Source organism: Manihot esculenta, chromosome 12 (assembly GCF_001659605.2).
Source record: "Manihot esculenta cultivar AM560-2 chromosome 12, M.esculenta_v8, whole genome shotgun sequence".
Lineage (NCBI taxonomy): Eukaryota > Viridiplantae > Streptophyta > Magnoliopsida > Malpighiales > Euphorbiaceae > Manihot > Manihot esculenta.
In genome coordinates, this window is record NC_035172.2 from 5,300,301 (window position 1) to 5,327,699 (window position 27,399).

The window sequence follows — 27,399 nt, forward strand, 5'->3', positions numbered from 1 at the left end:
AATATAATATTATTTTATTTTTTATATTATGTTTAATATTATTTTATTTTTATATCATGTAAATGGATACATTTTATGTAATAAAATGTATATTTAATAATATTTAAGGCTTATATTTATTTTTTTATATTTTACTTAAATTTTTTATTTTTAATTTTTTTTAAATTAAAATCAGATTCACCATTTATAATTTTAATTTAATTAAAATCGAAATCGTGAAAAATCGAAACTGTAACCATTTTAAAATCATATCGAAATCATCTTGAACTGTTATTAAATCTGCCTGATTTTGATTCAATTTAAAAAAAATTGAATCATCAGAAATTGACATGTGGCCAGGTCCCTATCGTGTCTCTAAAATTTTTTTAAAAAATCATTTAATTTAAACAATACAAACCTTTTTATTAAATCACAATTATATCTTAAAATTTCAATTTTAGATACTTAAATTAAATGTGATAATTTTATCCAAATTACTTTTGACTAAAATATGATATTATTATAGTATTTTTATTATTTTTTAATTTACATTTATTAGTTGAAATAATTTAAACATTTTTATGGATCTACATTTAAATACCAACCATTTTAGTTTATTGAATAAAATAATCTAAAATTTTCAAAAAACTTACATTCACTATCACAATATTTCAATATTAAATAGTTAACAAAACAATTATCAAGATATCTAGAAAATCAGTGGTAAGAAAAAATAAATGGATTAATGGCTCTTTTCACTATTTTGACGGTAACATAGAGGATATAACCTAAATCAATAATAATAAAAATAAAATTATGGGTAAAGAATATTAGTTTGGGAAGGAAAATAGTTAGGAAGAGATAAATAACTATTTTTTTTATTATCACTCTATTTATTTATATTATATCATCTCCGTCACCGTTAGAGTCATAAAGAAAATCACCGACCAATTTAACTTTTTATCTATGTCAGTATCTTAGTTGCTGATTTTTTATATGATTTGATAATAATATTAAGATACAAATATAAATTTGTGAAAAAATTTGTTTATTTTATTTCATAAACAAAAATATTAAGATATAAATGTGAAATTAAAAGAAATTTAAATTATTTCATCTAAAAAATTAAAAATACAATTAATTAAAACATTAAAAAATCACATAAAATCAAAATATAAATTGACCAAAATGTTTGAATTATTTAAGTTAATAGACTTTAAAAAATTGATAAAGTTGATTTTTTAATAATGTAACTAAAAAATAATGAATTTAAATTTAATAAAAATAATTATATTTTACTAAATTTAATTATAATTAAAATATAATTAATTTAATATAATTTTTTAAATAAAAATTAGAAATTAAAAAATAAAAAATAAAATTTTTTAAATTTACTCACATATATTTATTATCAGACTAATTTAATATAATTATATTAAAATTAAATTCATTAAATATATATACTAAATATAAATATTAGGTTAGTTTTATGATGTAAATATTTGCATCGCAATTATTTAATTTTTAATAAATAAATATAAACATTAAAAATAAGTAAATAAAACTCATAATTCTAATTATACCGATTACATTTATTAAATTATATAAAGAATACGAGATGATTTTTTTTTTCCTCGAATAAATTGATGGGGGTGCAGGAGTATTATTGTACGAGTGGATAAGTTTGTTGCAAGGACCAAAATTCTAACAGAAGAGTTAAAAGAATTTAAAAAAGAGACACCTTTAGTTGAACGAATGACAGGACAGGACAGGACAGGACAGGACAGGACAGGACAGGACAGGACGCCCCATTTACAGATTGTCCTTACATTCATCACGCGGTCCCCATCATACGTTTTGCTAAGTTGCTTAAATAATTGTCCCACTTCCTACTTCCACCTTTCATGGTTATGATATAGTTACCAAACTCAATTCGAAAAAGATATAACCCGTGAAAATTGGATTCCTAAACTATAGGACCAGTTGATAAACATGACAACAGAACAAAAAATAACAAAAAAGCACCACCGAAGAAGCAGTTAAATCCAGAGTGTCGACTACCTCGGGAAGCATCCCAACATAGAAATGCCAGAGAACTTCCTTTGTCTATCAGCATCTAAACAAACTGAAGTTCAAGAGAAAATTCAAACAGATAAAAGGAGCAAATAACTCAAGGCAACGTATCAATCTCATAAGCAAGAGGAAGCTTGCAAAATTGAAAAATATATAAAAAGCATCAGCCATGGAAAAAGAGGAAGCTGCGACTATCCACAACGGAATAGAGCGACCAAGCTTCATCAGCGATAGGGAAAGGCCATGGTCAGAGTTCTATGGCCACTTGAGGTCTCGAGGGTCACTGAAGAAGGCATGCTAGGTCGAAACATGACCCCAAGAGATAAACAACCCTTAAAAATCATACCCTCCAACAAATTAGTGTTAGGATATGCAAGGTCGAAATACGACCCTAAGAGATAAACTACCATTAAAAATTATATCCTTCCACGAACGAGTATTAAGATTAGTAGTTCTGACATTTTTTTTTCTTAAGTGAGATCGAGTGTTTGATTCTCACGAATAGATTAAATACTCACCAAGAGCACTTTACTTTTTAGTGGGTTGATTCGGTGCGAATAGAATTTAGTATTTGAATTTTTGAAATACTTATAGTTAATAATAAAAAAAATAAAATAAACTAAGGAATCGAGAATAAATACTCGTTGGAACACTTTACCCTTAGTGAAATTGTAGTTTTACTTTTTCTTTTATTTTCATATTCCTCCTTTTTTGGACTTCGAAAAAATCTTTTGATATTTCTTATTAAAACTTCTTGCTCCAAGTTATCCTGTAGGAATAAAAATTACTTTTTCTTTTATTTTCATATTCCTTTTTGTTTGGACTTCAAAAAAATCTGTTGATATTTATGATTAAAGCTTGTTGCTCCTAATTATTCTATAGGAATAAATCACTGTTCCCTTCTTTCATAGAAAAGTTTATTCAAAGTCATAATATAAAATATAGAAAAGACTTTTAAAATATATTTCTTTGATTCTGAAACACAAAATTAATTTATTAATTTATATTGATATATATACCTATATGTGATTTATATATAAATTTATATATAATAAGATTGATATATCTATTACATCATAGATTTATGTATTAAATATTTTTATATCGATGCATACAATATTTTTTTTTTCGATAATGTAATGTAAAATAAGGGTGAGAAAAATATTTTCATTTTCAAATCCTTTCATTTAAAGTTTTATATTTATTAAAGAGTTTATTGAATTTAATAATAGGAAAAATCTCTTTCTTCGTTTTTTAAAAATATCTCATCTGAATGGAGAGGGAAAAAAACAAAATAAACCAAAGAAAAATCTCATCTGAATGGAGAGGGAGAGAAACCTGCATCCATACAATGTGGAAAAGATGCGGAGAGGGAGAGACAGCTCGAGAAGGGCAGAGGTGGCCAATTATAGTTGGATATTATTTTTAATATATTTTTAAGTATTTAAAATAATTTTAACAAAGAATCTTTAATGTAAATGTAAAGTCCAATGTAAAAATAAAGTCCATAACATTATATTACCATACAAAAAAGATTATTTTTATATATTTTTAAATATTTAATATAATTTTAATGGAAGATCTTTACATAAAGTCTATTATCATGGAAAAAAAATTATAATGTTATTATAACCGTGAGATTCTTATTGTATTTAATTAATATTTTTAAATGTTTCTGGTCAATATTTTTATGGCTATTGGATAAAGATCAGAGCTATTATAATCGATACATAATATATTCTTTCCTTTTAAAGGAAATGACTGATTTAAGTTGAGATATGTGAGATATATAGAATTATTATATAAGTGTTTATTTTATAAATAAATACATTACTTATTTTATAAATAAATACACTGAACTGATCTATCTGAAAAATTCATATGGAGAATAATCTGTGATTATGGATTACTCAAATAATGGTCGAGTAAATAATATTTGACTTGAAATCAATAAATTACTTTTATATTTTGATTGATTTCGGAGGGCTTTCAGAATTTGTCGGAAAAATTAGACAACCAGTATTCAAAACTTTTTCTTCTTCTTAAGTTTGGGTTTTCAATTGTTATTCTGTGTGATATCGATAGAGATAATACACTTTGAACAGTTTATGGGTTGCAACAATCCAATCAAAACGAATAATCTCATGTTTTACTATAAAAAAATAAAAGGTATTTAATTTCTCCACTTTTATTATTTTATTCATTTAAACGCAATCATGTTGTTGAAAAAAAATTTATTTTTTTTATTATTTTCACTGCATGTAATTCGATTAAAATCCAAGAGTTTTAAAAGTTTACACTCAAAAAGAAGAAAATGGAATAGGCTCACAAGGATTTTCTCTCCAATTTGATAAGTTAATATTTTTAATACACCCTCTATCCCATTATTTTTATCTAATTTTTTTTTGTTTTAAAATTATTATTTATTTTATTTTTTAGATTATAATAACATATAAATTAATTATTATAATTCTATTTAATTTTATTTTATTTTTAAAAAAATTTTAAAATATTATTTAATATTTAATAAAATTTAATATATTTAAAGTGTATATAATTAAAAAATTAATAAATAAAATTATATTTTTAATATATATAAAAAATAAAATAGAAAAAAAATTATGATAGAAAATAATTAAAATCGTTAACATTAATATTCTTTAATGTTGTGGACCGCATACATATACTCTCACAGTTCTATTTAAATTATTGCATTTTTTCATGACATGCATTAAATTAGAGCTCATTTAGTATAAAATAAATTAAAATTTATCGTTTAGTTTTTAAATATTATCATTTTTTTTATTTTTTATATTTTTAAAAATTTATTAAAATATCCTTATATTTTTTTTCGTTCAACAAAATAGTTTTTCATTTTATTTTCCATTAAAAATAAATAAAAAACACAAAGAGAATTTTAAGACTCAATTTTATCCTCAATAAATCTCTTTATTTAGTTCATGTGTATTGTCATTATTAATAAATTAGTCATTATATTTTTAAAAATTTATTAAAATAATCTTACCTTTTATCATTATTGACGAAATTATTCTTTCTTCTCTTTCTTTTTAAAGAAGAAAAAGACGAACGGTTAATTTAATTTTTTTACTATATTTTTAACGATGGAAATAAACACAATTGAATAGAACTATTTCGTTGATAAATAAAATAGATAAAAATATTTTAATAAATTTTTTAAAATCAAAAAACGTAATTATTAATAATAATAATATCTAAAAATTAAATGATAAATCTCTCTAAAATAAAATACTACCTCCATTCATTTTTATTTTGTCACTTATCAAAATTAAATTGTTTAAAATAATCACTTTAATAAAATTAAGAATTTTTTTTTCAGTTTTATCCTAGCATTTAATAATAGTTAAATGGTTAAATTGATTTTTTTTTTTCCAACCATAGAGTATGAAAATGAAAAATGGGTCACAAAAAAAAAAAAAGCAAGGGCCGACGAGACGTGTTGAAGTCTCATGCCCAAGCTCAAATCAGGACTAATAGGGCCTGTCCTGGTTGCCAAATTAGGCCCAGATAGCATCCAATGGCTTGCAAGAGGCAAAATTAATCTCCATATATTTTTTTCCAAAAAAAAAACAATGCTTACAACATTGAAAAGCACTTATAGAAGCAAACACCAGAAACGGCTGTGAGGCTCAATCTCTATCTCTGGACGAGATCCAGAAAATGTCGTGGGCCATTTGGGGGAGGGGATATAAGGCTCAATGTTTGCTTCTGGACAAAATTCAAGAAATGTTGAGAGATATCATGAGCATGAATTTCAATCATTAACAATTAACAAGATATCATGAGCATCTATATTGATAAGAGCTTGTCAATAGCATGTATATATTTTCTGAACAAAGCCTTAGCGTGTTTAAAAAGCCATTGAATCTCCACAAAAGCAACTAGCTTCTATAAGGATCACTCCAACAATGATCATCGCTAGCAGCTTTTCTCCACCTATTTTTGAACATCTCTAGCTCAATAAATGACCAGTGCTTGACCTGCAAATCAGAGAGAAGGAACAGCATTCAACAAGGTGATCCAACAACCAAGGAGTCATCTGAATTCTTACATTACACTCACCGTTTGTCTGTCATGAGACTGCTTCGACGATGGCTGTGTCTGAAAATTGGAAATCTCATTAATTCACATAATGGAAACTTAACATAGCCTCACAATTTCCAATTGATTTTACCTTATTTTCTGCAGAACCTCCAAGTGTTGGAAGACCAAAGTGAATTATGTACTCAGAATCGACAATGCCGATGTTCTTTGTCCGATCACCCTGTCAAAGAGTTTCCCACTTTAAGGAACAAAAAGAGATTGAAAGAGAAGGAACAGTGGGAGTTCAGGAGGAAAGTTGTGTTAATTGCCTGTGCACAGTAACCCAGCTGGAAATCTACGCCCCACCCTTGAATCAAGTCATTCTGACAAAGATTGAAACAGAAGAAAATGAGATATCAGGCAAAATTTTCAGGTTGTTTTGCTGAAGATTTTTCATACCTGAATCATATACCAGGCACAGCGCCAGGATGCTTTTGAGAAAACAGGGGCCATCATTTCTACAAACCTGCATACACAATTGATTTTCAACTGTAACTGTGTATTTTTCCTTTGAATTTACTAACAACAGTGTAACTTTTCTGCTAAAACTGACTTAAATGGCTTTTGTACCCCTTTTCCACTTGCTCAAAATGATCAACCAAGTTATTCAGTAGTTTTAGCCGAATTGTTACAAACAAGCCATGTGATTAAGCCAGTTTTTTACCCTGAGCATGGAGGGCCTGTGACATTTTTATCACACCTTGTCCCACCAATCTTTCTATCTATCCTCCTGCCAACGTTAAAAGAAACGAAGATAAAACAAATTTGAGAATATGATTCCAATGTCTGAATGTCAGAAACATGTTTCTGTTCTGGGTAATAGAGAAACCTGTGCACTCTTGATCCTGTGCGTCTCTTTGTCAGGTGATGATGAACCTCAGACTTGTTAGGATCAAGTGCTGGTTGTGATATTTCAAGTCCTTCTGGTTTGATAATTGAAAGATACCTGTATTCAAGTAATTGAATTCCAGGAAAATCAAGATTTTCTCAGCTGGGAGATGCTAATTAATTCAAGATTCTTCATTTACCTTCCAGGATTGAAGTAGTCAACTCCAATATCTTCATCCCACAAGAATATATAAGCATATTCAGAAACAATATCTGGGTGTAAAAATCGCTTGGCAAACCACCTAATTCAGAGACAATACTCAGGATTGAATTAATCAAGAGTAAAATCTGAAGAATTTGTATTAAAATCGCTACTACCATTTGGTTTGACTGGCAGCAGCAATGTGTATGACATGACGATTCCATTCGAAATCTTTCCATTCATCCACAACTTCATCGTAATGAAAAAACATTACAGCAAAATCACTCGAAAGAAACTGCAATGAAGGTCAAAAGAGAAACTTAGCATACGCAGTACACCAAAATAAGACAGAGTATAAGCAGAGTGCTTTTTCACCTTCTTGACAATTTTGTTAACGTTGTCTTTCTGCTTTATTCCGACAGCCATGGCCAGCAAGTTACTAGGTTTCTTTGAGTTCTGAACCAAAGCAACAAGTAAACTTGTCAAAATTCAAATCTGGAAAGCCATAATTTCTGAATCATTGACAATTTTCTCTGGTGAAGAATTTATACACCTTTTGCTGATGACCCCATAAGGGTCGCATTTGCAGGTCAGATGTTGCTGAAATGATTCCTCCAGGGAGTGTGTCGCTGCCACGAGGCTTGTTTTGAGTCTAAATGGATATCAGATAGAAAATTACAAGTTACTAGGGATAATATAATTATCAAAAGTTGAATTTATATCAAATCCCATTATCAAAACCTCGCAAAGCTTCGATCTTTCATCCTTCACAGCCTTAGTTGATACTAATTCTGAGAACTTCTGCAAATAGAAGAATTACAATTAGTCAACAGAGATTTTCCAGGCAACCAAACAAACTAATCCCTACACACCACAGGATCAATCAGTGCGTTTACCTCTTTGTAATCTGTGATCACAAATGCACTGCCAATGAGCAAAGTTGCAGAAAGCAAAAATATTGTAGGGAGGAAACGGCGAAGATGTAATCTGTGCTTTTCAGATACCTAAACAGCAAAAGGACACAAAGAAAAAGGACTCGTAAAGTATCTCCAGCAAGTTCAGAGAAAAGAATTAACCCATGAAAGAGATCTCGAGACTTACAGGAGTTGTCATGTTTATGTTCATATTAACAATGGCAGCAATTCGAGGCTATATTATTAACAATTTTATTATAAAATAGCATAAAAAGAAGTTCAATTAGACTTGTTTTGTAAGTAAGTTAGGGCTGTACAACTTCTACTGGGATAATGAAGGTGCAGTTCTTTTGTAGTCGTAAGCTAACTCTGTTATTTCCTAATAAACTAATGACTCTAATGTGGTTCTTTGCGTAACCTTCTGATTACCAGCTGAGACTACGCATGCACATTGCATTTAAACACAGCTTTGAAACCGCTTGCCCGGTGTAGCGCTATCGCCCACTGGTCTTAGAATTTTTAAAATAACATCTAATATTTTGACAAGACTATATTATATAAAACTATTTTTTTATAATTTTAAATTAACTACTGTATCCATTTGAATAGCTAAGTCGTTTGCCATTTAATATTAGTTAATATTTTTTAATAAATTAATAATAGAAAATATAAATTATCAAATTAAATTAATTGCATATTTTAGCATGCCAGAAATAATTAAATTTGGCCAAGGCCGGGTTTAAGAGCCGATTTCAATTCAATTTATGGATTAAACCAGGATCAACTAGATTTATTCAAAAATAGTTTCGATTTTGACGATTTTAATTCGGTTCTAATCCAGTTTTACAATAATTTAATTCAAATTTTAAACAGTTAATCTAATTTTAAATGAAAAAATAAAAAAATAGATAATATTAAATAAAATGTAAAGAAATAATCTAAATATTAATTAATATTGAATTGATAATAAATAAATAAGTAAATGGTGTAAAATGTGCCAATTAATATGAAAAAAATAATAATATACTTAGTTTTCGTTTATTTACAGAAAATAATTTATTTATAAAAAATATTTTTAAAGAGATAATTTATTTTTTATTATTTAATTTTAATTTAAAAATAATTTTTTTGAGAAAGTATTTTTTTTATTAAAAAAATTTTTCATTGTTTAAATTTTCTAAATATTTTAAATAATAAAAAATTTTTTTCAAAAATTTTTTTTTATAAAACAAATCGAAATTTAAATAAAATAATATTTTTTATAAGTAAAAAAAATTTTAATTTAATTATGTAATGATTTAACTTGTTTATATATTAATTTTAAGTGGTATAATTATACAAAATAATTTATTTTAAAAAAATTTAAAATGATTTTAAATTATTGGTTCAAACTAATCGATTTCAATTTGAATCTAATTTTAATTTAAAAGAGATGCTCCTAATTCATAGCTGGATTTACGAACAATAAGTTAATATTTAAATTATTTGGTAAATAACTCAACTTATTGAATACTTTAGGGAAATTCAAAAATAAATACTAAAATAAGAAAAATATCATAAAAATTATATAAAAATATTGAAGGAAAACTAAAACAACCTTATTATAATTAATTAAGTATAGAATTTTTAATTATCTATTTAAATGTAGTTCAACTCACCAAAATTAGTGGGTGCAAAACGTTTTCCCTTTAAAACATCCAAATATCTTAGAAAATCGTAATCGTATACTAGATAACCTTACTTTAATATACATTCTCCCAAACAGAGCGTTAAATTCAACAAAACATGACAAGGATTGGTTTATAACTGAACAAACAAACTTGCTGATTTGATTTGTGTATTCATTTCTTAGACACAAAAATGTACAGCATCATGCATACAACTAAAAGAAGAATGTCTTTTATCAAAGACCTCACAGTGGTTTTTGGAACATTTGCATCCAATATATAATTGTATGATATCATCAAATTCTGTTCTTCCTGATAACTCCAGAAATGATTCCTCCAAGTTCTTCACCACTGTCTTCCTGTACATGATGCCCTGCCTTCAAAAATGCAAGAAGTCTAATTTACTGCAATTTCCCAGCAAAAGAAGCATATCACAGAAAATGGGCAAAAAGGAAATCATAAAAATTTAGTTTATAATATCTATTTTAATTATAGAAAGTTTAAGCTTCTCTGCAAAGGCATAAGATGAGGCAGTTACTACCATGGGAAGTTCAATCAGGTTATGTTTTGAATCCTTGCAGAATTCTTCAACTCCATCATAGCTGAACCAACGATCCCTCCGGCCCCAGCACACGGTGGTTTGAATTTTCCAATTTTTGTCCAGAAGTATATTTCTCATTTCTTCTACATATGTCTATCAGGTAAACAAACCAGAATAGTAAATGAACAGGGCAAACATTGGTAGCCTAAAATCTATTTTCATGACAAGAATCATTAGCTAAGTTTGCTTTTGAAAGCAACAAGGAATTAATATATAGATTATTCAAAAAATTGGAAATAATAGCATGATCAAAATTTTTGAAATACTAAATATTATCGTTTGAAGCACATACTAACTTGTTTTCTGTCATTGAAATTCCCTATGCTAAAATCTCGTTAGGCATGTATTACACATTTTGGTATATTGATTTTCATAATTTTTCCACCTAAGAAATAATGTAACTTAAATGGAATGTTACCTAGAATTGGTAGATTTAATGACAAGGTCAACAGATTGGTTTTCATAATGATCATTGCCCTTGTAAGCCATGAAATAGCAAAAGAAATGCCGTGTGGGATATGTCGGTACAAAAAAACAACAAAGCTCTGGAATGATCTTATACCTAAATAATTACAGAAAGTACTGATCCCATTTTGGTTGGACTAGTTAAGCCTTTAGTTGGGCTGAGAATTGACAATGAAAATTTTATTTACTTCACTGGATAAAATTAGAGAAACTAAAGCAACAAGGGTTTCCTAGTATTAGAAACAACTGGGGTTAAATAAGACCAAATACACATGGAAGAAACAACTGCAAATCAATCTGTGAAGAAATTTTAAAAAGCAGCTGCAAGAGAAAAAGGTCACAGCTGGAAAAGACAGAGTGGAATACCTCTCTTTTTTCTATAAAACTACTTTATAAATAGGAAAAAAATAAAACAGGAAAAGAAATTGAATTCACCTTTAGGCCCTTCTTCATGGCCCTACTAATTGCATTCAGTGCAAACCCTGCAGAACCCGATGTAAGATATGGTCTTCTGTAGACCATTGCATCATCTTCCTTCATTTGATAGGGACCACTGCTTGTCAAGGCTTTATCACTGGCCCTTAGAGGATCCTATTTGGTCATTTGAACAGCCAAACCGAGAATATGTGTGAATATATGCATAGATGATAGATGCCATCAACATGCAAAAAAGGTCCATGTCTGAAAACAAATCTTTCCTACCTGGGAAAAAATTTCACCCAGCAAGAAGTTGCTGAATATAGACAAAGTTGATGGAAGGTTGGCATGATCTGCTGTTAGCTTCAGTAAAGCATGAAAAAGAGCAAGTGTTTACATTATTATCATCCAAGAAAACAACATTTCTTTCATCATTATATTGTTGTGATGTGCATGAAGTGACATGTAAAGATACTTGTGTATTCCGCTGTTTTGAAGGAAGGAAAATTAATGTTCTCATTTCACAGTTTCAAAACAGATAAAATGAGAATTTTGACAATACAGAAAATAAAAAGGTCAATACATGGTGTCAAAATACTCCCACCAAAACAAAGTCTAGGGGGAACGATTACGATGGCTCAGGGACTATTGGAAGCCAACTATTGGACCAGAAGCAAAAAAGAGTTGGTGCTAATTTAAACCTCAAGGGAGATGGGCACCATTTAAAACTTCAAAGACATATTTGAAAGTGATATGTTAACTCTACAGAATGTTTTACTATGAAAATGATGATAGAACAAGTGGCAGTGAAAAGCAATTCAATATCCAATGAAGGTTGAAGAGATCCATACAGGAGGATTAAGGAGTATCAGATCATTAACTTTTTCCTGAAAACTTCTTGCATATTTAACTACAACTGGTGAGAAGTAGCCCTGAGAAGTAGAACAAATATTAGAACTTCTTCAATCAAATGCAAATAATAAATAGAAGTTATTGGTACATCAATGCTTTGTAGATTGAAAGTGGGCAATATACCTGCACAACAAGTGAGACCTTATCCTTCGATACTTCATTAACCAAGGACTCTAAGGATGATACATATTCTGCAAATCATCAGAAAAGAAAATTCCAATAATCTATTTTCTAATGACATCTAATAAAAGTTAAGACATTCTAACATAAGACCAATCATCAACTGTTTCATGCCACCACGAAGGATGAAAAAGCAATTACCATCTAGAGTATAGTCAAATCCATATCCAGGTTGAGGCTTATCTGAAAAGCCAAAGCCTGTAAAGAATGGAAAAAGAGGCAGAAAATAGTACCTGTTAGCTTATAACCAATAGAAATTATCCTGACAGGATAAAATCTAAAATCTGATGAAGGAAAAATTACATAGAAGAAAGATGGATTAGAAAGCTGCGAAATTGTTATCTGCTTTGAAAATGTACAATGGCCTAAAGTTGCTTAATATCATAACATGTAGCTCTAACCAAACACCTAAGTAAAACAAACTATGGGCACTTAGCTACTTGCTTCTTCAGACAAGAGATTATTTACAAATTCAGCTAGAAGAATATTAACCTACTCACTGTTTTGACCAAATATCTCTGGAAAGGGAAAAATTTTTTGCATATCTTTTACAGTTACTTCAAAGTGCAAGTCTATGAGGCCTCTTTCAAGCTCCACTTTGTATTTCCACAAGAGGCCAATTTGACCTTGAATAATAAAAGAGGAAGCCCCCCCCCCTCCGGCGGCTCCATTTTATAAACTTACCTCTCCATCCCAATAACTTGGAAGCCCAAGTTTTAACCACTGTGCTATTCCCTACGGTATTCATATTCATACATTCATGATTGCACTTGTATCATTGGTAATGAAGTGATGGAAAAAGTTAATCCATTATTATTCAAATTTCTAGAAACAAAAACTTAGGGTGAATTAAAAAAACAATTAATTCATAACAGAATGTACTACAAGCTTACCTAGCCAATCAAAAGCAATTGCATGATAGTTTTTGGATAGTATGGGAAGAACTTTGCGGTAAGAGTATGCCTGCGACAACATTAAATTTTCTTTTATATATCAAGTCTTCTTACAATTGTTAGCCAAAAATATATTAATATTCTCTAAGTGTTGATGATGAAACCAACAAAAAGATATACACACACGCTCAAGAACACTATGCTAATTTTATCCAAATATAACGATAATAATTAATAAAGAAAGTTAACAATTAGATGAAATCAGCACAAATAAAAGCCTAATGATATAAGACTCTGTTCGGACAGGTGTGCATTTGAAATCACTGAAAATTTGAATGCTTTCTAAATGAAGATATATATAAAATTTCAGCATAATATTAAATTCAAATACCTTATCATTTAAAACTCACACCTGTCCAAATGGAGCCTAAAGTAATTGTAAATATCATATACATCATAACTTAGCATCAGTGCCTTTCTTACATCATAGAAGTAGATATTTATTTAAAATAAAAGAAAATATTGAATACCATAAACTGAATTATTCTACCATACCATAAACTGAATTATTCTACCCTACATATGAAGAACATTTTCAGAGGAAGAGAATTTGGAACACATACTATTGACTGGGCAATGACTTCTATTATCTGAATAAATAATTGATGGTAAATGTGCACATATTTAATTACATTTTTATATGACCATGAAAGGAAATACATGAAGATGTAAATAATCCTATCCATTTAACATGTTATACTGAATGCTAAAGGAAAAAATGACTACGCATGTAACTTCATAATGACACAGCACTACCATAGTCTCAGCCTCAATTTACCAAATAACAACTAACTTAAAATAGTTGCAAACCCATAAGTATAGCAAGCTGAATTTTCATACCATAAGATGTAGTTTGGAAATTTTATTACAAAAGCATTTCCACAAGAAGAAGAAAAGTATGTAACTTAGGAGATGTTGATGCAAGTTCATCCTCCGAGATTGTACACAAATACACACATATTCCTCTAAGAGATAGTATGAAAAGGCAACCAAAGAAAAGGCAATACAGCACATAGAATAAGTGCATTGAAGAAGGAATTCACCTGTGAAGGGAAACCGTGAATTAGTATAACTGTGGGGTTATTGGGATTTCCGCTTTCAACACAAAACCATCTATTGCACAAAATAAATACATAGAGCATGTTTCAATCGGAATCCCTGCAAATAAATCAATCTCAATTCCTGCATAACACCTTAAAAGAAAACATCATGACCAGGTCAACTGATAACGTCCTAATCAAGATAAAACTAAATTTGCACCTGAAAACATCATCTGAGGCCTGAGAACCAGCACCCATTTTAAGTCCAAATATAGGATCTTTTGCCTTCCCACCAGAGCCAAGAACAGGATGAGCTTTCACCTAGAAAATGAAAAATACATGATAAAAAACTAAGCATAAACAATCAATACCACGTTTGAACTCTTTTATATCTCTCTCATTGATGCCTCAATAGCTAAAATGCTGTCTTTTACTCTTGGCATTGATATCCCAAAAAGCAATGGTTGAAATTATGGCATTGAAGCTTAAAAAATAATTAAAAAAAAAGACGAAAATTTGTGCAAAAACGCATACTTAAGATAATTGAGAGGACCATAAAATGAGTAGAAATGCAACTACGGAACAAAACTTACTATCTTTCCTTGCTTAAACCATTCATCGGCCGGGCTAGGCTCATCTGAATATTTGCCTATCCAAATCAATCGCCACAATTGATAATTAAACTCTCAGTAGTTCATTACATGTGAAAAATGAAGAATTTAAAAGAGTACCTCCACTGAAAGAAAAGCCATCTCCAGCAGAAATCGGAGCATCTATCAAATAATCCTGCTCAAATTTCAAGGGAAGGAGTTATTATTCGCATATATATATATGGGTAATATTTGCATTGACGCATCTATGAACCAAATTAATAAATTCAAACACAATGGGAAGAGGGAATCGTACATCTTCCCCGCTGGAATTGCAAGTGAGTCTGAGAGATTTTCTATGGGAGTTTGGAGCCGCTGATTTGAAGGGTACGCGAAGAAGAGATGAAAGAGGAACAGCAGGAGGAAATTGGAAATGGTTAGAGGGAAGAAAGGGGGAGGTTTTAGCTTGAATGGCCATGGCTGAATAGTATACTGTAGCTGTAGATTGTGAGTGTGAAGTCGTGAAAACCAAAAGAGACCGTTAAATATGCTTTGGCGAGGATGGCTCTTCTCTGGCTCTCATTTTTTAAGGATAATTAATTCATTTGGGGAAATAAAAAAATATATATATGCATATGTGGTTAATCTACCTTCAGGCTAGGAGTGAAACCGTAAACTCTTCCTCGTCCTTTCATAGACCAGGCTTCCATGATTTCAAACCGGACTTCATGGCTTACGTTATTTCTCTGTGTTTTCCGCGTCTTAGCTCCATATCTACCAGTGATAGCTCAGTCTCTTCCATCTTCGATGGTAGTTCTCTTTAGAAGCGGCAGCGACAATATCATTACTGCTCTAGGGTTTCTAAAGACAGGGATGATTGATTTTATGGGATGTTTTGGTTTGATTTAGATTGAATGTAGATGAGCATGACACTTGTTTTTCAAGCACAAAACCCAGACCGCTCTTAGTCCATCACATTTATATTTATATAAATCAAACATTATAATAATAGGGATAGAGAAACAAATATGCAGTTTTCATTTGCAAATGTCTAATGCCAAATAATTGGCAGATGATATACATTGACAGAGAGACTGAGAGAGAGATTGCAAGAGAGATATAGAAATACAGAGCCTCTCTACTTTACAAAGTAAGGAAGGTTAATGACATAGAGAAGAAAGTAAGCCCAAATGACACCAGAAATTCCACCAAAGAAGAATCCACCAGTGAATTTGGCCCATCCATCAGCTGTTTGAAGCTGATCAGGATCCTTCTTCCTTCCAGTCAAGGTGAGGCTTGGTGCTGTTGATGGCTCTCCTTCACCGAATGAAGCTACTCCATACATTGTCAAGCATATGCTCAGAATCACAATCAGTCCTCCTGCTGCTAATGACCCTGCTGCTCCTGCATACTCTGTGTTCCTCAATGGACCTGCCTTCACAAATGGCCCTACCAACAGTAGCCCATGGGCTAGCCCCACCTCTACTCCCCTGAGCAGTGGGCTCACTGCGGTCCTGTAGGCTGGTAAGTTGGAGAGGTACCAGGCTATTAGTGGGCTTGATGTTACAGGAGTCTCCAAGCTTCCTATGAAGGGGTCTCCATTGATTGGTTGAATCACTTGAAAAGTTGGCTGCACAATTGAACAAACTTATCAGCATAGTTTTCCTCTATTCTTAATTTCATACCCCACTTTTTCATTTTCTCTCAGATTTCACATTCTGAAAAGGTTTGGCACCTTAATGTTGGCTTTTCGCTATATGGGGCTATATGGAGCTATAGTATGTTTGAAGAGTCGGCCTGTGCATAGGTAAATTAGTTTTATCACCACTGAAATTAAATTTTATTTGTATCGAATAGAACTACTAAAAATTAAAATATATCAAATATTTACTCTATTTATAAAAATTAAATTTTAATAAAAATATCGAACTCTATTCATAAAAATTGAATTTTAATAAAAATGTCAAACTACAAAAGTGTTAAATCACTCGTCTAAATAAGGTTGAATTCTAAGCATCTTAATACCTTTTGAGTAAGATAAACGAATTAATACACTAAGTTTAAACTTTTTATTAATAGCTTGATAAATGAATGCAGCCTATTATAATATGGTAATAAAAAATAGAAATCTCCAAAAGTCTCCTAATAAATGAACACCAAAAGGAACTGCTCAAAGCAGAAGAAATCAAGCAATAGTTACCTTCTCAGACTGAATAGCCCTGACAGTGAAGGATCTCCTTGTGGGTGAGACCCTGAATGGAGCTCCAGAAATGCCTCTGGGAACAACCAGGGCCCTTGTAACTACAGAAGAAGCAAAGCTGCTCTTGAGTTGGCTGGCCATTGGAGAAGCCATTTGGTTGGTTTCAGTAAAGGAAAGCCTCACCAGGGAAGTCTACAAATATGAAAACAGAGCTAAAGCTAAGAGTATCTGTTTCTTGCAAACTTGTGGTTGTAGTTGTGAGGTGTCAAGCTTCTGCAATTTTTATTGGATGAATGTTGTTTGTGAGTGTAACCTTATCCTCAGCTTATCCACAATCCCTAACTTTTATGTGTTTACTTTTTTCTTTATTTCATATGGGCCTTTTAATATTTAGCTATTCTCTAGTTTAATATATTAATCCTCACCTCAAGGAAAAAGTTATAACAAACTCTAAACTATACTTTTAATTTTTGAATTTTAATATAATTAATAGATTGATTTTTATATTTTTAAAATTAAATACTTAAATTTCTCTGTAATCAATAAATTCAAATAGAAAATCTTTTCGGTTATAATTTCATTAATCAATAGATAATAATAAATCACAAAAAAAATAAATATTTCAAATATTTAAAATATCCGTATAAATATTTAAATTATCATTAACATAAGTGAAACATTTTATATTGTATAAATTACACTTTATTTTTTGACTTTTTATATAAATAATATATAAGTTCTTATATTTTTAAAATTAAATTTTTAATCTCTCTATTTAGTTCATCTAAAATTACAGTTTTATGTATTACAAACATTATTTTAAAATTAACAGATGGTCAAATTTCTTAAAGTATAATTTTTTTAAAAAATACTTTTTATAAAAATCTACAACCTATTTAAATGTTATTTGGCACCAAATAAAAATAGCTGAAATTATAAATGTTTTCTGAAAATTTTGAAATTATTTAAGTATTTGAATAATTTGGCACCAAATAAAAATAGCTGGAATTATAAATATTTTCTGAAAATTTTGAAATTATTTAAGTATTTGAATATTTTAATAAATAAAAATCGAAGAACAAACAGGATTAAAAAATTAGTTGAATATGATAATCTAAATAAAAATTAATGAAAACTTAAGTGTTTTCACGAAAAATAAAGGATTAAAATATTAAAATTTTAATAAATAATGAAAAATTGATAAAATTTTAACTTCTTAATATTTTTAATTTAAAAAAAACAATAAAAATATTTTTATGTTTTTAATTACAAAAAATATATAAAAAATTGAAATTTAAATAAATTGATTATAGAGAGATTTAGGTGTTCAATTTTAAAGATATAAAAATTAATTTATTAATTATATTAAAACTTAAAAATTAATAAGTAGTTTATCCATTTAAAATAATAAAGATATTTTTATACTTTTAACAGCTACATTTTTAATATAATGATTTTTTATTTGGATCGATTGATTATGGAAGGACGTCGTTTGAATTCATTAACAATAAGGGAATTTAAGTTTTTGATTTTAAAAATATAAAAATCAATCTGCTAATTAGACTAAAACTCAAAAACTAAAGTTTTTAATTTTAAAAATATAGAAATCAATCTCAAAAACTAAAGTATAATTTTCCCATTAACAAATTTCAATTTTAAAGAAAGAAAGAATTATTATCAGGTTTCTAGCTTCTTACAAAGTCTAATGGTTCATAACTATTTTAGAATTATTCAATTAAAAATTTTTATATTTTATAAAATTAAACTCTTTAATAACTATATCAAATAAATATTAATTAATATATTTTATTTTTAATTAAAAAAATAAATAATATAAATATTTAAAATTATAAAGATTAAATAATATATAAAATTAAAATTAAAAAATTAAATAGTATAAATAATTCAAAACGTTTAATATTTTTTTATAAAAGAAATAAACAGTTAAATTTTACAAAATATATAAATATTTTAATTAAATAATTTTAAAAAATAGACAAATTAATTAGTTTCATATAAACTGAAAACTTGATAGTAATTTTTACCCTTTAAAGAAAATTTATTTAACTAATAATTTGATAAATTATTAATTTAATAATAGATCATATTATAATATATTGTGGGTCTCGATATAAAATATAATTTTTTTAATTTTTCATCAATTGAGTATATAAAATAATTTATATACTATGATAGAATTAAGAATTTTCTTTATGATGAATATACTTGGCCCTATATTTTTAAGTTTTTCAATATGTGATATATATATTTTTTTGAAATGAAATAGTATTTGAGACTTCTCAGATTCTATTCTCCCAATTTTCAATCTTCGATCTCCATTTAAAAAAAAAATCCCATTCTAATAAAGGATGTATATATAGAATTTCCAAATACCAGTTCTCGTATTTTACCTTAAATTTTTTCAAGAAATTTAAAATAAAGTTATCATTAAGTTGCCAAAAAAATTGCAAACTTATCATTTATTACAAAATTAAAGGTTAAAACGGTGTCGTTTATGGAGATACTCTTTAGACTGTCGAGTATCCAACTCTTTGCCTTATTGCGGCCTTGCATGGCTGCGGGAGGAGAGCGTTTTGGGCTGGCAATTTGTGTTTTTTCTGAATATTTAGGTGCTGAGCGAGCTATACAATAAGGATTTACGAAAAGAAGGGTTAAAAATGGCGCTGCAATTTCTGAAGCTTCCCATTCTTTATCGTTATCGTAGTAATGGCAACGCTACTAGTTCCAGCTTCTTTTTATTATCCAGATCTTATCCTTCTAGTTTTACTGGTAACTCTCTTGTTCTTTCTTTCTTCATATTTGTATATTAGCATTATCTTCGACTCAAATTTGGCTTCTAAAATTCTCGTCAAACTGTATGATTGGTTGTCATTGAGTACTTTTCACAAACAGTTGGTGATATTGTAGAATGCTTCAATTTAATTAATTTTACGGGTGTTTTTTGCGTTATTTATTATTGTGTTCTAATCATTGTAATTTTCAGTAAGATGGGTCAAACCGGAAATGAACTGTTCCTTCAGAAGCTTTGCCGTTGCGGGGGCTGGAAAGTTTCAAGTACCTAAAAAGTAGGCTGCTCCTTCGCTACTCAATGTGTAACCTTACCAAATCTGCCTATCCATGCTTTTTTAACGTTGGTTTCGCATGTTAATTTAATTAATGTTCGGGGATTAGAATTGCGATATGGTAGCTGGCAGGCTAGTGGGATTCTGACGTACTATTGAACTTCGAAATAATGGTTAAGCTCTACTAGTTCAGTAGCGTTGACAGTTATACTGAGGTTTTGAAACATAGTGAGTTAGAAAGAAAAGTAAAATCTCCAAGAACTAGATCACTTGAACTGATTGTAGATTAGCTTTAATTTAAAATTTTTGAAGGCTGTTCTACACAATAGAAGATAAAAAGAAAAAAAAAATTGCCAATGTCGTTTGTTGCATTTGGTTCTTTCTACATGTTTGTTTCTTCACATTGTTTTTTTGCTAATTGAGCATTTAGGAAAAGGAGACTGGATGAAATATGTCTTGAAAGATTCCAGCAATACAGCCGAACCTTAATTCAGTCATGGATTTTACAAGGTCAGATTTCTTCTTCAATTGCATACAGTCTTTACTATTTTCTACTTTTCTGCGTCGTGGCAATTTGACTGCATAATGGGTGGTGATAATGGAATGATGTTCAACATTTTCTTGCTTTGAATTTTAAAACTACATTGTTTGTTTATGATAAAAGAATAAACTGCACTGGTGGTAGAAGTGCTTTACAGAATTTGTCAATTTCAGGGAAGTTTGTTGCTTTTAGAAAAGGATCACTTTGACAATGATATTTTGTAAAACATTTTTGCAAATTTGAGTATTTCTGCTGTGTTTTGTTATTGCAACTTTTCTCTGTTTGGGAATTTATATTGTTACTCATTGACATGTGTAGATGCTCCTACCGTGCAAAAGTGTCAACTTGAACCCACTTATACTGCAATCTCTTCAGTTTTTCTTCATCAAAATTGTAAGCATAAGCATATTAGTTGACTTAGTTTGGTGGATGCATCCATAGGCAAAGTGTTTGTAGATGGGAAGATGGTGAACAAAGCTGGCACACCTGTCTCCAACAAAGCTGTTGTAGAGATTAGCGCTGAAATTCCAAAATACGTATGTAGGTGATTACTGTTCCTGAAATACCCTGCTGCTGCAAGAAATTTCAACATGCCTGCATTAGCTTTGGTGAGCTTGAAATGTTGACTTTTTTTGTCTGCTAATTTAGAGCAGGATATAAGCTAGAAGCTGCCATTGAACAGTTGGGTGTTGATGTAACTGGCAAAGTAGCCCTTGATTCAGGGCTGTCAACTGGAGGATTTACTGACTGCTTGCTTCAGCATGGTGCATCATTTGTCTATGGAGTTGATGTAGGTTATGGACAGGTGGGGTTAATCTTTACCTTTTCTGTTTTGCTAATTTTATGAGTCATAATCATGACTATTAGCTGCTTTATATATGATAACACAAGGTCTAGACAGTGACTTCTTAGTTGTTTTCTGAGTGATTGTTGATGAAATTTGGACAATGACTGAATCAGGTGGCAGACAAAATTCGCCGAGACGAACGTGTTTGTGTGGTAGAAAGAACAAACTTAAGATACCTCTCTGAACTCCCCCAAAAAGTTGATTTAGTGACTCTAGACCTCTCATTCATCTCTATTCTCCTGGTAAGCCTTCAAATAGGTTTAACACTTTGACTACTGCTTTACACACTTTAGACTACTGGTTGCATTCAAACACTTGTTGCTTTCTGTCTTCCTGGATGGATAGAGGCAATTTTATCCAGGGGTAGCACCCTGTGTAAAATTCCTGGGTTGCATTCTTATGTTATTTATTTTATGCAGGTCATGCCTGCTGTAGTTAATGTTATGAAAGAAGATGCAACATTGATTACCTTGGTTAAACCTCAATTTGAAGCTCGCAGATCACAAGTAAGAAATCCTTTTCTTGTGCCTTTTTTTTTTAAATTAGCGAAAGCACTTCTAATATATTTTTGCTTTTTTTAAAAAAAAAAATCATGATAACTAATTTAATTAATTATTGAAATATGACTATCTTAAGTTTTAGCAACTCTATAAAACTTAAAGTGAAGTCTCCTGTAATTTTTTGTGGAAACTTTACTGTATCACTCTCCAAAATGCCATATTCACTTGCTTTGAGGTTTTTTGTGTAAAACTGTAAGTAATTTAAATAACTCACTACCTTTTGTATGTTTGTGACATTCTAGATACAAAATGACTTTTCAAGTTGCCAGTTTTACCACTCATCTTCTAAAGACACCCGCTAAAGATGCTAGCGCTATAGTGGTTTTGTCTTGAGGTTTTTTCAGTTACAATTAAACCAATGGCATATTATAATATAAGGCTTTTGGATAGAATAACCTACAACCTTTTTTCTTTCGTTTTTACCTGAACTTAAGTAGAACAAACTACAAAAAGTAGCAAGTGCAGATCAATTCCAAACAAAAAGCTATCAAGGACAGAGAGACACCAAAAATATTGTACGAGTAGAAGTCATTTCACCGCTGATATTGAACTATAAGTGCCTTACCAAATAGTCATTCATCATCCTAATTGCTATCCATTTGGGATTTTTGTTTGGTAAGGCTGCCATTGTAGTTGCTGGTAAAAAGTTGGTAAAACACCGCTATGTGTTTTTGTTCCAGAATTCCTATGGCTAGTAATACATCGAGGATTCACATAGCATTCCTTTTCAAGTAATTTACAAACTAACTTTTCTGCCTTCTGGGAGATGCCGTTTAACCATACATAATAATATGAATATGAGGGTTAATTACTTAAGCAAAATCACATAACAACAAAAATGAAAAATCTTGTCATCATTTAAATTAGAATTTGAATTCATGGTATTTTTTGCAGGTAGGAAGGGGTGGAATAGTCAGAGATCCTCATGTACACCAAGAGGTACATGCTTTTCTCCTGTCTGTTTGATAACACCAAGCAATTTAGGCCAACTTTGACTGATCATTGTGGGGTTATTTCATTTGACCACTCAATTCAGTTTGTTAATATAATATCAGTTAACTTCATTTTCAAAGTAAACAAAATCGCTCTCGCCATAATCCAGTCAGAGCTCCAGCTAAATGCTCACATTGGCACTTGAAACCTGGATTTATTTTGATAAAGTAATACTCTCTCATGCCATGTTGGATTATCTTTTCTCTCTTCTCCCTCAATAAGCCGTGATCCTCACCTTTTCTTGGATTTGCAGAAATTTTTTTCACTCTAACGCCCAATCAAACCATCTTACCAGTTTGAAATCCTCTTCTTCATCGCCATTTTCATAACTGACAACCACTACTGGATTAGAGTCACCCTTCAATACCCCTCCTTTTTACAAGATACTGCAGCATAACATCCTCAACCTCAAGAAACGTAAAAGGGAAAAATCAACACTAGATCTTCAAATCCAACCATTTTCAGCACCAGAGCATAACACCAAAAAAAAAAAAAAGTAAATTCAGAAAGAGCTCTATTGTAAAGCATACATGAAAATAGAACTTGATACTGAAAGCCCGTCTCCAAATTGACTTTGAACAAACATATGAACATTGTTACACCAAAATATCTTCAAAGTTGAAGATTTCATGGCCGGGGAGGGGGGGGGGGGGGTTGGGTGGGTGGTAGGGAGGGGGAGAGAGTGAAAAAGAATAAGAAGCTCAGAACAACAGGGCAAATAAAACAATCGTTACTCACGTTTTGCAGTGAGTATATAGATCAATGCAGCAGTGTCAGGTCCCAGCAGACAACAAGAGAACCTCAGAAGTCATGGAGAAATGGGGGAAAAAATTACCTTGTTAGGTGATTGCTTTACCTTCTCTTACAATGCTCAATCTTGCCTACTCTTTCTTCCAACAATCCTCCCTTTAAATAAAATTAAAGTAATACACTGAAAATCAATTACAAAAATAATTATAATAACTAATATAGGTATTATAACTTGTCTTATATATGAACTACATTTAGCCTTAGCAATAACAACTAACTAATAAAATTTAAGTATAAAATTTTGTGTAAATTATCTCATAATTAGTTTAATGAAATAGATTTCTGAGTATAGTTTAAAATAAGAAAAAGTCACACTATCTTATATATTAGGTAAATTAATAGTTCAAAGTATAATTTTAACTCAATACTAACATCAAAGTGCTTTTAGTTAATAAAAATACAAAAAAAAAAAGAAATGCAAAAAAGTAAATTATAAAATAAAAACAAAAAAAAAAACTCATCTTTTAATTTCTTGAAAGACATTAAGAAATAGAGTAGTTTATGATGGACTTAAGTTTTTTAAAAAAAATGTAGGAAAAAATTTAGTTGTTTGAGAGAAAAGAAAAAGAGATTTTAAAAGAAAAGAGTTTTTAAATTGCTGGAAACCTCAAAATACATTATGTTTGGCATGTAAAAAAGTAAGATTGAATTATTGGTAATGGTCCTTATTATTACATAGCGTTCAGTAACGGCTGTTATGCATGCAAATTAGAGGGCTAACAAGTATCGGCCCTCCATTTTCCATTACACCGTTATTTAAACTTATGATTATAACCCTATTTAATTTTATTTTATTTCCAAAATAAGCTCTCATCAAGTGTTATTTTTCTAAGTGAGTATTCAAAATATCTTTTAATATTTAATAGAATTTAATATTATAAAGATGGGTATAATCAAAAGTTAATAAAAAAATTATCTTTCTTAATATGTGTGAAAAAGTAAAGTGGACAAAAATTAAAAGACGGATGGAGTATATATTTTCTAATTTTTAAATAATTAGAAACAACTTAATAAAAAGATTTAGTAATAGAACAACTCAATGATCAAAATATTAAGTGAAAAACGTGGTATAGAGACATCAAAGAAACATTAGAACCCTTAAAAAATTAAATGAAAATAATCTTACTAAATTCAGACCAATTCCCAACATCAAATAATATGGCATTAAACACTTTATGGCAATCTACCTTAACTATCATATGTAACACATCAAAACATGTTGAAATTTATTCAATCTTTGTGCTATTCAAAAATAATTATCAAATCTTTAAAATTCAGAGTTACTTTTTAATCATTTCATTTAACAATTATGAGAATTTTATGCATGCCTGTGATGTGTTGGTTATCCAGGAATTATGGGAATTATTGAAGACTTGTTTGGTTCAAATGCGTTATTTTCTGGGAAGTCAAGTAACTTAACTAGTTGGGTAAGTAATTTACCCAACCTCCATGGAAAAAAAGAAAACCCTTGACTTTCTGGAAAGTGAAGAAGAAGAAATGCTAACCAAACAGAAACAATTTTCACACTTTTTGAAAACTTCAAATTCTCTAACTGAGTTATCCCCAACCAAACATAGCTGAAGAGGTAGTCAAGTGCATCTGAATGTTCTAAACTTTATACCCAACATAGCAAATATGAATAATGTTCTTATTATCCATGAATTATTGAAGGATCAAAGTGTAAACGAGGTTATTATAGACTTTATATGCTTCTTTGTGTTATAAACTCGGGCCTTTGAGTGATACGATAAATCAGTTACAATTGGAAGCTACGTATGGCTCAATGGATATGTGGGATTCAAAGTAAACAAATTGATTCAACTTGATAGGGTTATGTATAGGGTGCTATAACTTTGTTACCCTTATGTAGGTTCTTGAGAAGATTCTAAAAGGTGTGGAGAACTTTGGATTCTGCAGCAAAGGGTGGATTGAGTCTCCTTTAAAGGGTGCTGAAGGTAACACAGAATTTCTGGTTTATTTTAGTCGAATACCTGAGAAAAGTACAGAATAGTATATTCATATGAAAGAAGCGAGACAGTCATCATCCTGGATGCAAAATCTTCACTCAGGCTGGCATATGCAGCCTGGCATCCAAAAGAAGAAAGTTTGGCTTGCCACCAATGTTTGTAAATTTCTATAAACTGTAATATGATATAGAGTTGAAAACACAACAAATGAAAGACAAGCGATATTAGCCCTTCAGATTCGATGCAATTATTGACTTGCTTGCCTGCGCATGCAAATGGTATGCCAAATGCTGTCTAATGAGTTTGATAAATTGCCTCCTTTTTGGAGACAAAATCTAAAGCTCCAGTTTCACTTCTTATGAAGCAATATAATTCAAAGCTATCTCTTTTGTGTGAGCGTGTAGAGATTCAGTATCCTTTTGTTTATCAGAAGGTTAAGGATTCTTGATATGTAGGGTTAATGTTGTAAAAATGGACAAAAGGATACTATAGAATTATTTTGGAAAAAGTTAATCCGGTTGTAAGCATTTGCTATAAAGAAATTTATTATTTAGTCTATATATTAATTGATTAATTGGTTCTTCTATTTTGAAAAATATATTAAAATGTATTTGACATTTTAAAAAGTCTATTAATTTGTCTTTTCAAATGATTAATTAATAAATTTTTAAAACGATGTTTATTTATATTTTTTAAAATTAAGAGACTAACTAATGAATTTTTATTAAGAAATAATTTTATTTGTGCTGGATCTTCTATAAAAAGTGTCATAATAGTTGTAGTCGTGTACTTGGTGTGGTGAAGGAATAAACAGAACGGAAAACCAGAGCAACAATGGAGAGCCACCTTTTGCCTCCTTGAAAAACGACAGATCCTTAAGCTTTTATCTTGCTGTTTTTTCAAGGAAAACGAGATGAGCAATTTGCGAACATGGAAAGTCTCTTGCTTCATTGCCATCGCTAATTGTAAATGGGAAGCTCATAAAAAAGAAAAAATTTATCTAGATCAAGCATTATAATGCTTGTTTAGTGCATTTTTTTATTATTATTACGAGGATTTTGTTGCAATTTTATATTTGTAGTCCAAGCAGAAATTACTCAAAAAGAAAGTCCTCACTATAATTTCTCCTGGCCAACCCACCCCCCTGGCGCGTCTATTGACTCCTTCCGTCCTCCGTTATGTGGTCTGGGTTGTAGTTTGTGTACCTGTGATTATTGAGCTCTGTTCACCAATTGACACACATCTACGTTTTAATTGTTGGGATTTACTCAAACTGGTACAATCCAACTAAATCGAATCAATTTGATTCTTCTATAAATTCAACTTGAATCTGTTTTACTTTAAAACATTTCAGTATTTTAGTTTTTTTATCCAATTTGAAACTGAAACAATCGAACAATAATGGGTTTTGTTGGACTCAATAGAATCAAAGGTAAAACTATTACTTTGGATTGA

At 29.9% G+C, this 27,399-nt stretch overlaps 4 protein-coding genes across 9 annotated transcripts; 1 reads left to right on the forward strand and 3 right to left on the reverse strand.

Annotated features, from left to right (window-relative positions):
- Positions 1-5,833: 5,833 nt before the first annotated feature.
- Positions 5,834-8,745, reverse strand: LOC110628827. 2 transcript variants are annotated; one of them, XM_043948685.1, is made up of 14 exons: positions 8,306-8,742; positions 8,101-8,208; positions 7,946-8,005; positions 7,758-7,856; positions 7,580-7,660; positions 7,381-7,499; positions 7,203-7,304; positions 7,004-7,120; positions 6,839-6,904; positions 6,574-6,640; positions 6,444-6,497; positions 6,266-6,355; positions 6,154-6,192; positions 5,834-6,071 (listed from the first exon to the last, which is right to left on the reverse strand). In XM_043948685.1, the coding sequence occupies exons 1-14, from the start codon at positions 8,327-8,329 to the stop codon at positions 5,973-5,975; spliced, it is 1,125 nt and encodes a 374-aa protein (XP_043804620.1). In that variant the 5' UTR covers positions 8,330-8,742; the 3' UTR covers positions 5,834-5,972. The 2 variants fall into 2 exon arrangements, with proteins under 2 accessions (XP_043804620.1, XP_043804619.1); XM_043948684.1 differs by having other exon boundaries at positions 6,839-7,120; positions 8,306-8,745.
- A 1,098-nt stretch (positions 8,746-9,843) lies between these two features.
- On the reverse strand, positions 9,844-15,807 carry LOC110628431 (uncharacterized hydrolase YNR064C). 5 transcript variants are annotated; one of them, XM_043948941.1, is made up of 13 exons: positions 15,260-15,807; positions 15,085-15,139; positions 14,947-15,002; positions 14,574-14,674; positions 14,357-14,426; positions 13,254-13,323; positions 12,502-12,558; positions 12,304-12,371; positions 12,120-12,200; positions 11,554-11,631; positions 11,287-11,442; positions 10,327-10,479; positions 9,844-10,158 (listed from the first exon to the last, which is right to left on the reverse strand). In XM_043948941.1, exons 1-13 carry the CDS (start codon positions 15,419-15,421, stop codon positions 9,967-9,969), a joined length of 1,299 nt encoding a protein of 432 aa, XP_043804876.1. In that variant the 5' UTR covers positions 15,422-15,807; the 3' UTR covers positions 9,844-9,966. The 5 variants fall into 5 exon arrangements, with proteins under 5 accessions (XP_043804876.1, XP_043804877.1, XP_043804878.1 ...); XM_043948942.1 differs by having other exon boundaries at positions 9,844-10,162; XM_043948943.1 differs by having other exon boundaries at positions 14,357-14,471; positions 15,260-15,441.
- Positions 15,808-15,958: 151 nt separating this feature from the next.
- LOC110628291 (photosystem I reaction center subunit XI, chloroplastic) lies at positions 15,959-17,433 on the reverse strand. Its single transcript, XM_021774892.2, has 2 exons — positions 17,144-17,433; positions 15,959-16,573 (listed from the first exon to the last, which is right to left on the reverse strand). Exons 1-2 carry the CDS (start codon positions 17,294-17,296, stop codon positions 16,082-16,084), a joined length of 645 nt encoding a protein of 214 aa, XP_021630584.1. The 5' UTR covers positions 17,297-17,433; the 3' UTR covers positions 15,959-16,081.
- Positions 17,434-19,694: 2,261 nt separating this feature from the next.
- Positions 19,695-26,326, forward strand: LOC110628430 (hemolysin A). The gene is made up of 9 exons (XM_043949019.1): positions 19,695-19,933; positions 20,148-20,229; positions 20,657-20,736; positions 21,209-21,311; positions 21,416-21,572; positions 21,728-21,856; positions 22,034-22,120; positions 23,069-23,113; positions 25,848-26,326. Exons 1-9 carry the CDS (start codon positions 19,822-19,824, stop codon positions 25,986-25,988), a joined length of 936 nt encoding a protein of 311 aa, XP_043804954.1. The 5' UTR covers positions 19,695-19,821; the 3' UTR covers positions 25,989-26,326.
- The last annotated feature ends 1,073 nt before the right edge of the window (positions 26,327-27,399 follow it).

Coding starts and splice junctions, on each gene's coding strand:
- LOC110628827 (XM_043948684.1), bottom strand. CDS start 8,329: ATGAACATAAACATGACAACTCCT. Junction 6,498..6,573: donor GTGCCTGGTATATGATTCAG/GTATGAAAAATC, acceptor AATCTTTGTCAG/AATGACTTGATTCAAGGGTG. Junction 6,072..6,153: donor AGTCTCATGACAGACAAACG/GTGAGTGTAATG, acceptor TCTGATTTGCAG/GTCAAGCACTGGTCATTTAT.
- LOC110628431 (XM_043948941.1), bottom strand. CDS start 15,421: ATGGCCATTCAAGCTAAAACCTCCCCCTTTCTTCCCTCTAACCATTTC. Junction 12,201..12,303: donor AGGTCTCACTTGTTGTGCAG/GTATATTGCCCA, acceptor TCTACTTCTCAG/GGCTACTTCTCACCAGTTGT. Junction 11,632..12,119: donor TGATACTCCTTAATCCTCCT/GTATGGATCTCT, acceptor GCTTTACTGAAG/CTAACAGCAGATCATGCCAA.
- LOC110628291 (XM_021774892.2), bottom strand. CDS start 17,296: ATGGCTTCTCCAATGGCCAGCCAACTCAAGAGCAGCTTTGCTTCTTCT. Junction 16,574..17,143: donor GGGCTATTCAGTCTGAGAAG/GTAACTATTGCT, acceptor TCAATTGTGCAG/CCAACTTTTCAAGTGATTCA.
- LOC110628430 (XM_043949019.1), top strand. CDS start 19,822: ATGGCGCTGCAATTTCTGAAGCTTCCCATTCTTTATCGTTATCGTAGT. Junction 20,737..21,208: donor TCAGTCATGGATTTTACAAG/GTCAGATTTCTT, acceptor ATGCATCCATAG/GCAAAGTGTTTGTAGATGGG. Junction 21,312..21,415: donor ATTCCAAAATACGTATGTAG/GTGATTACTGTT, acceptor CTGCTAATTTAG/AGCAGGATATAAGCTAGAAG.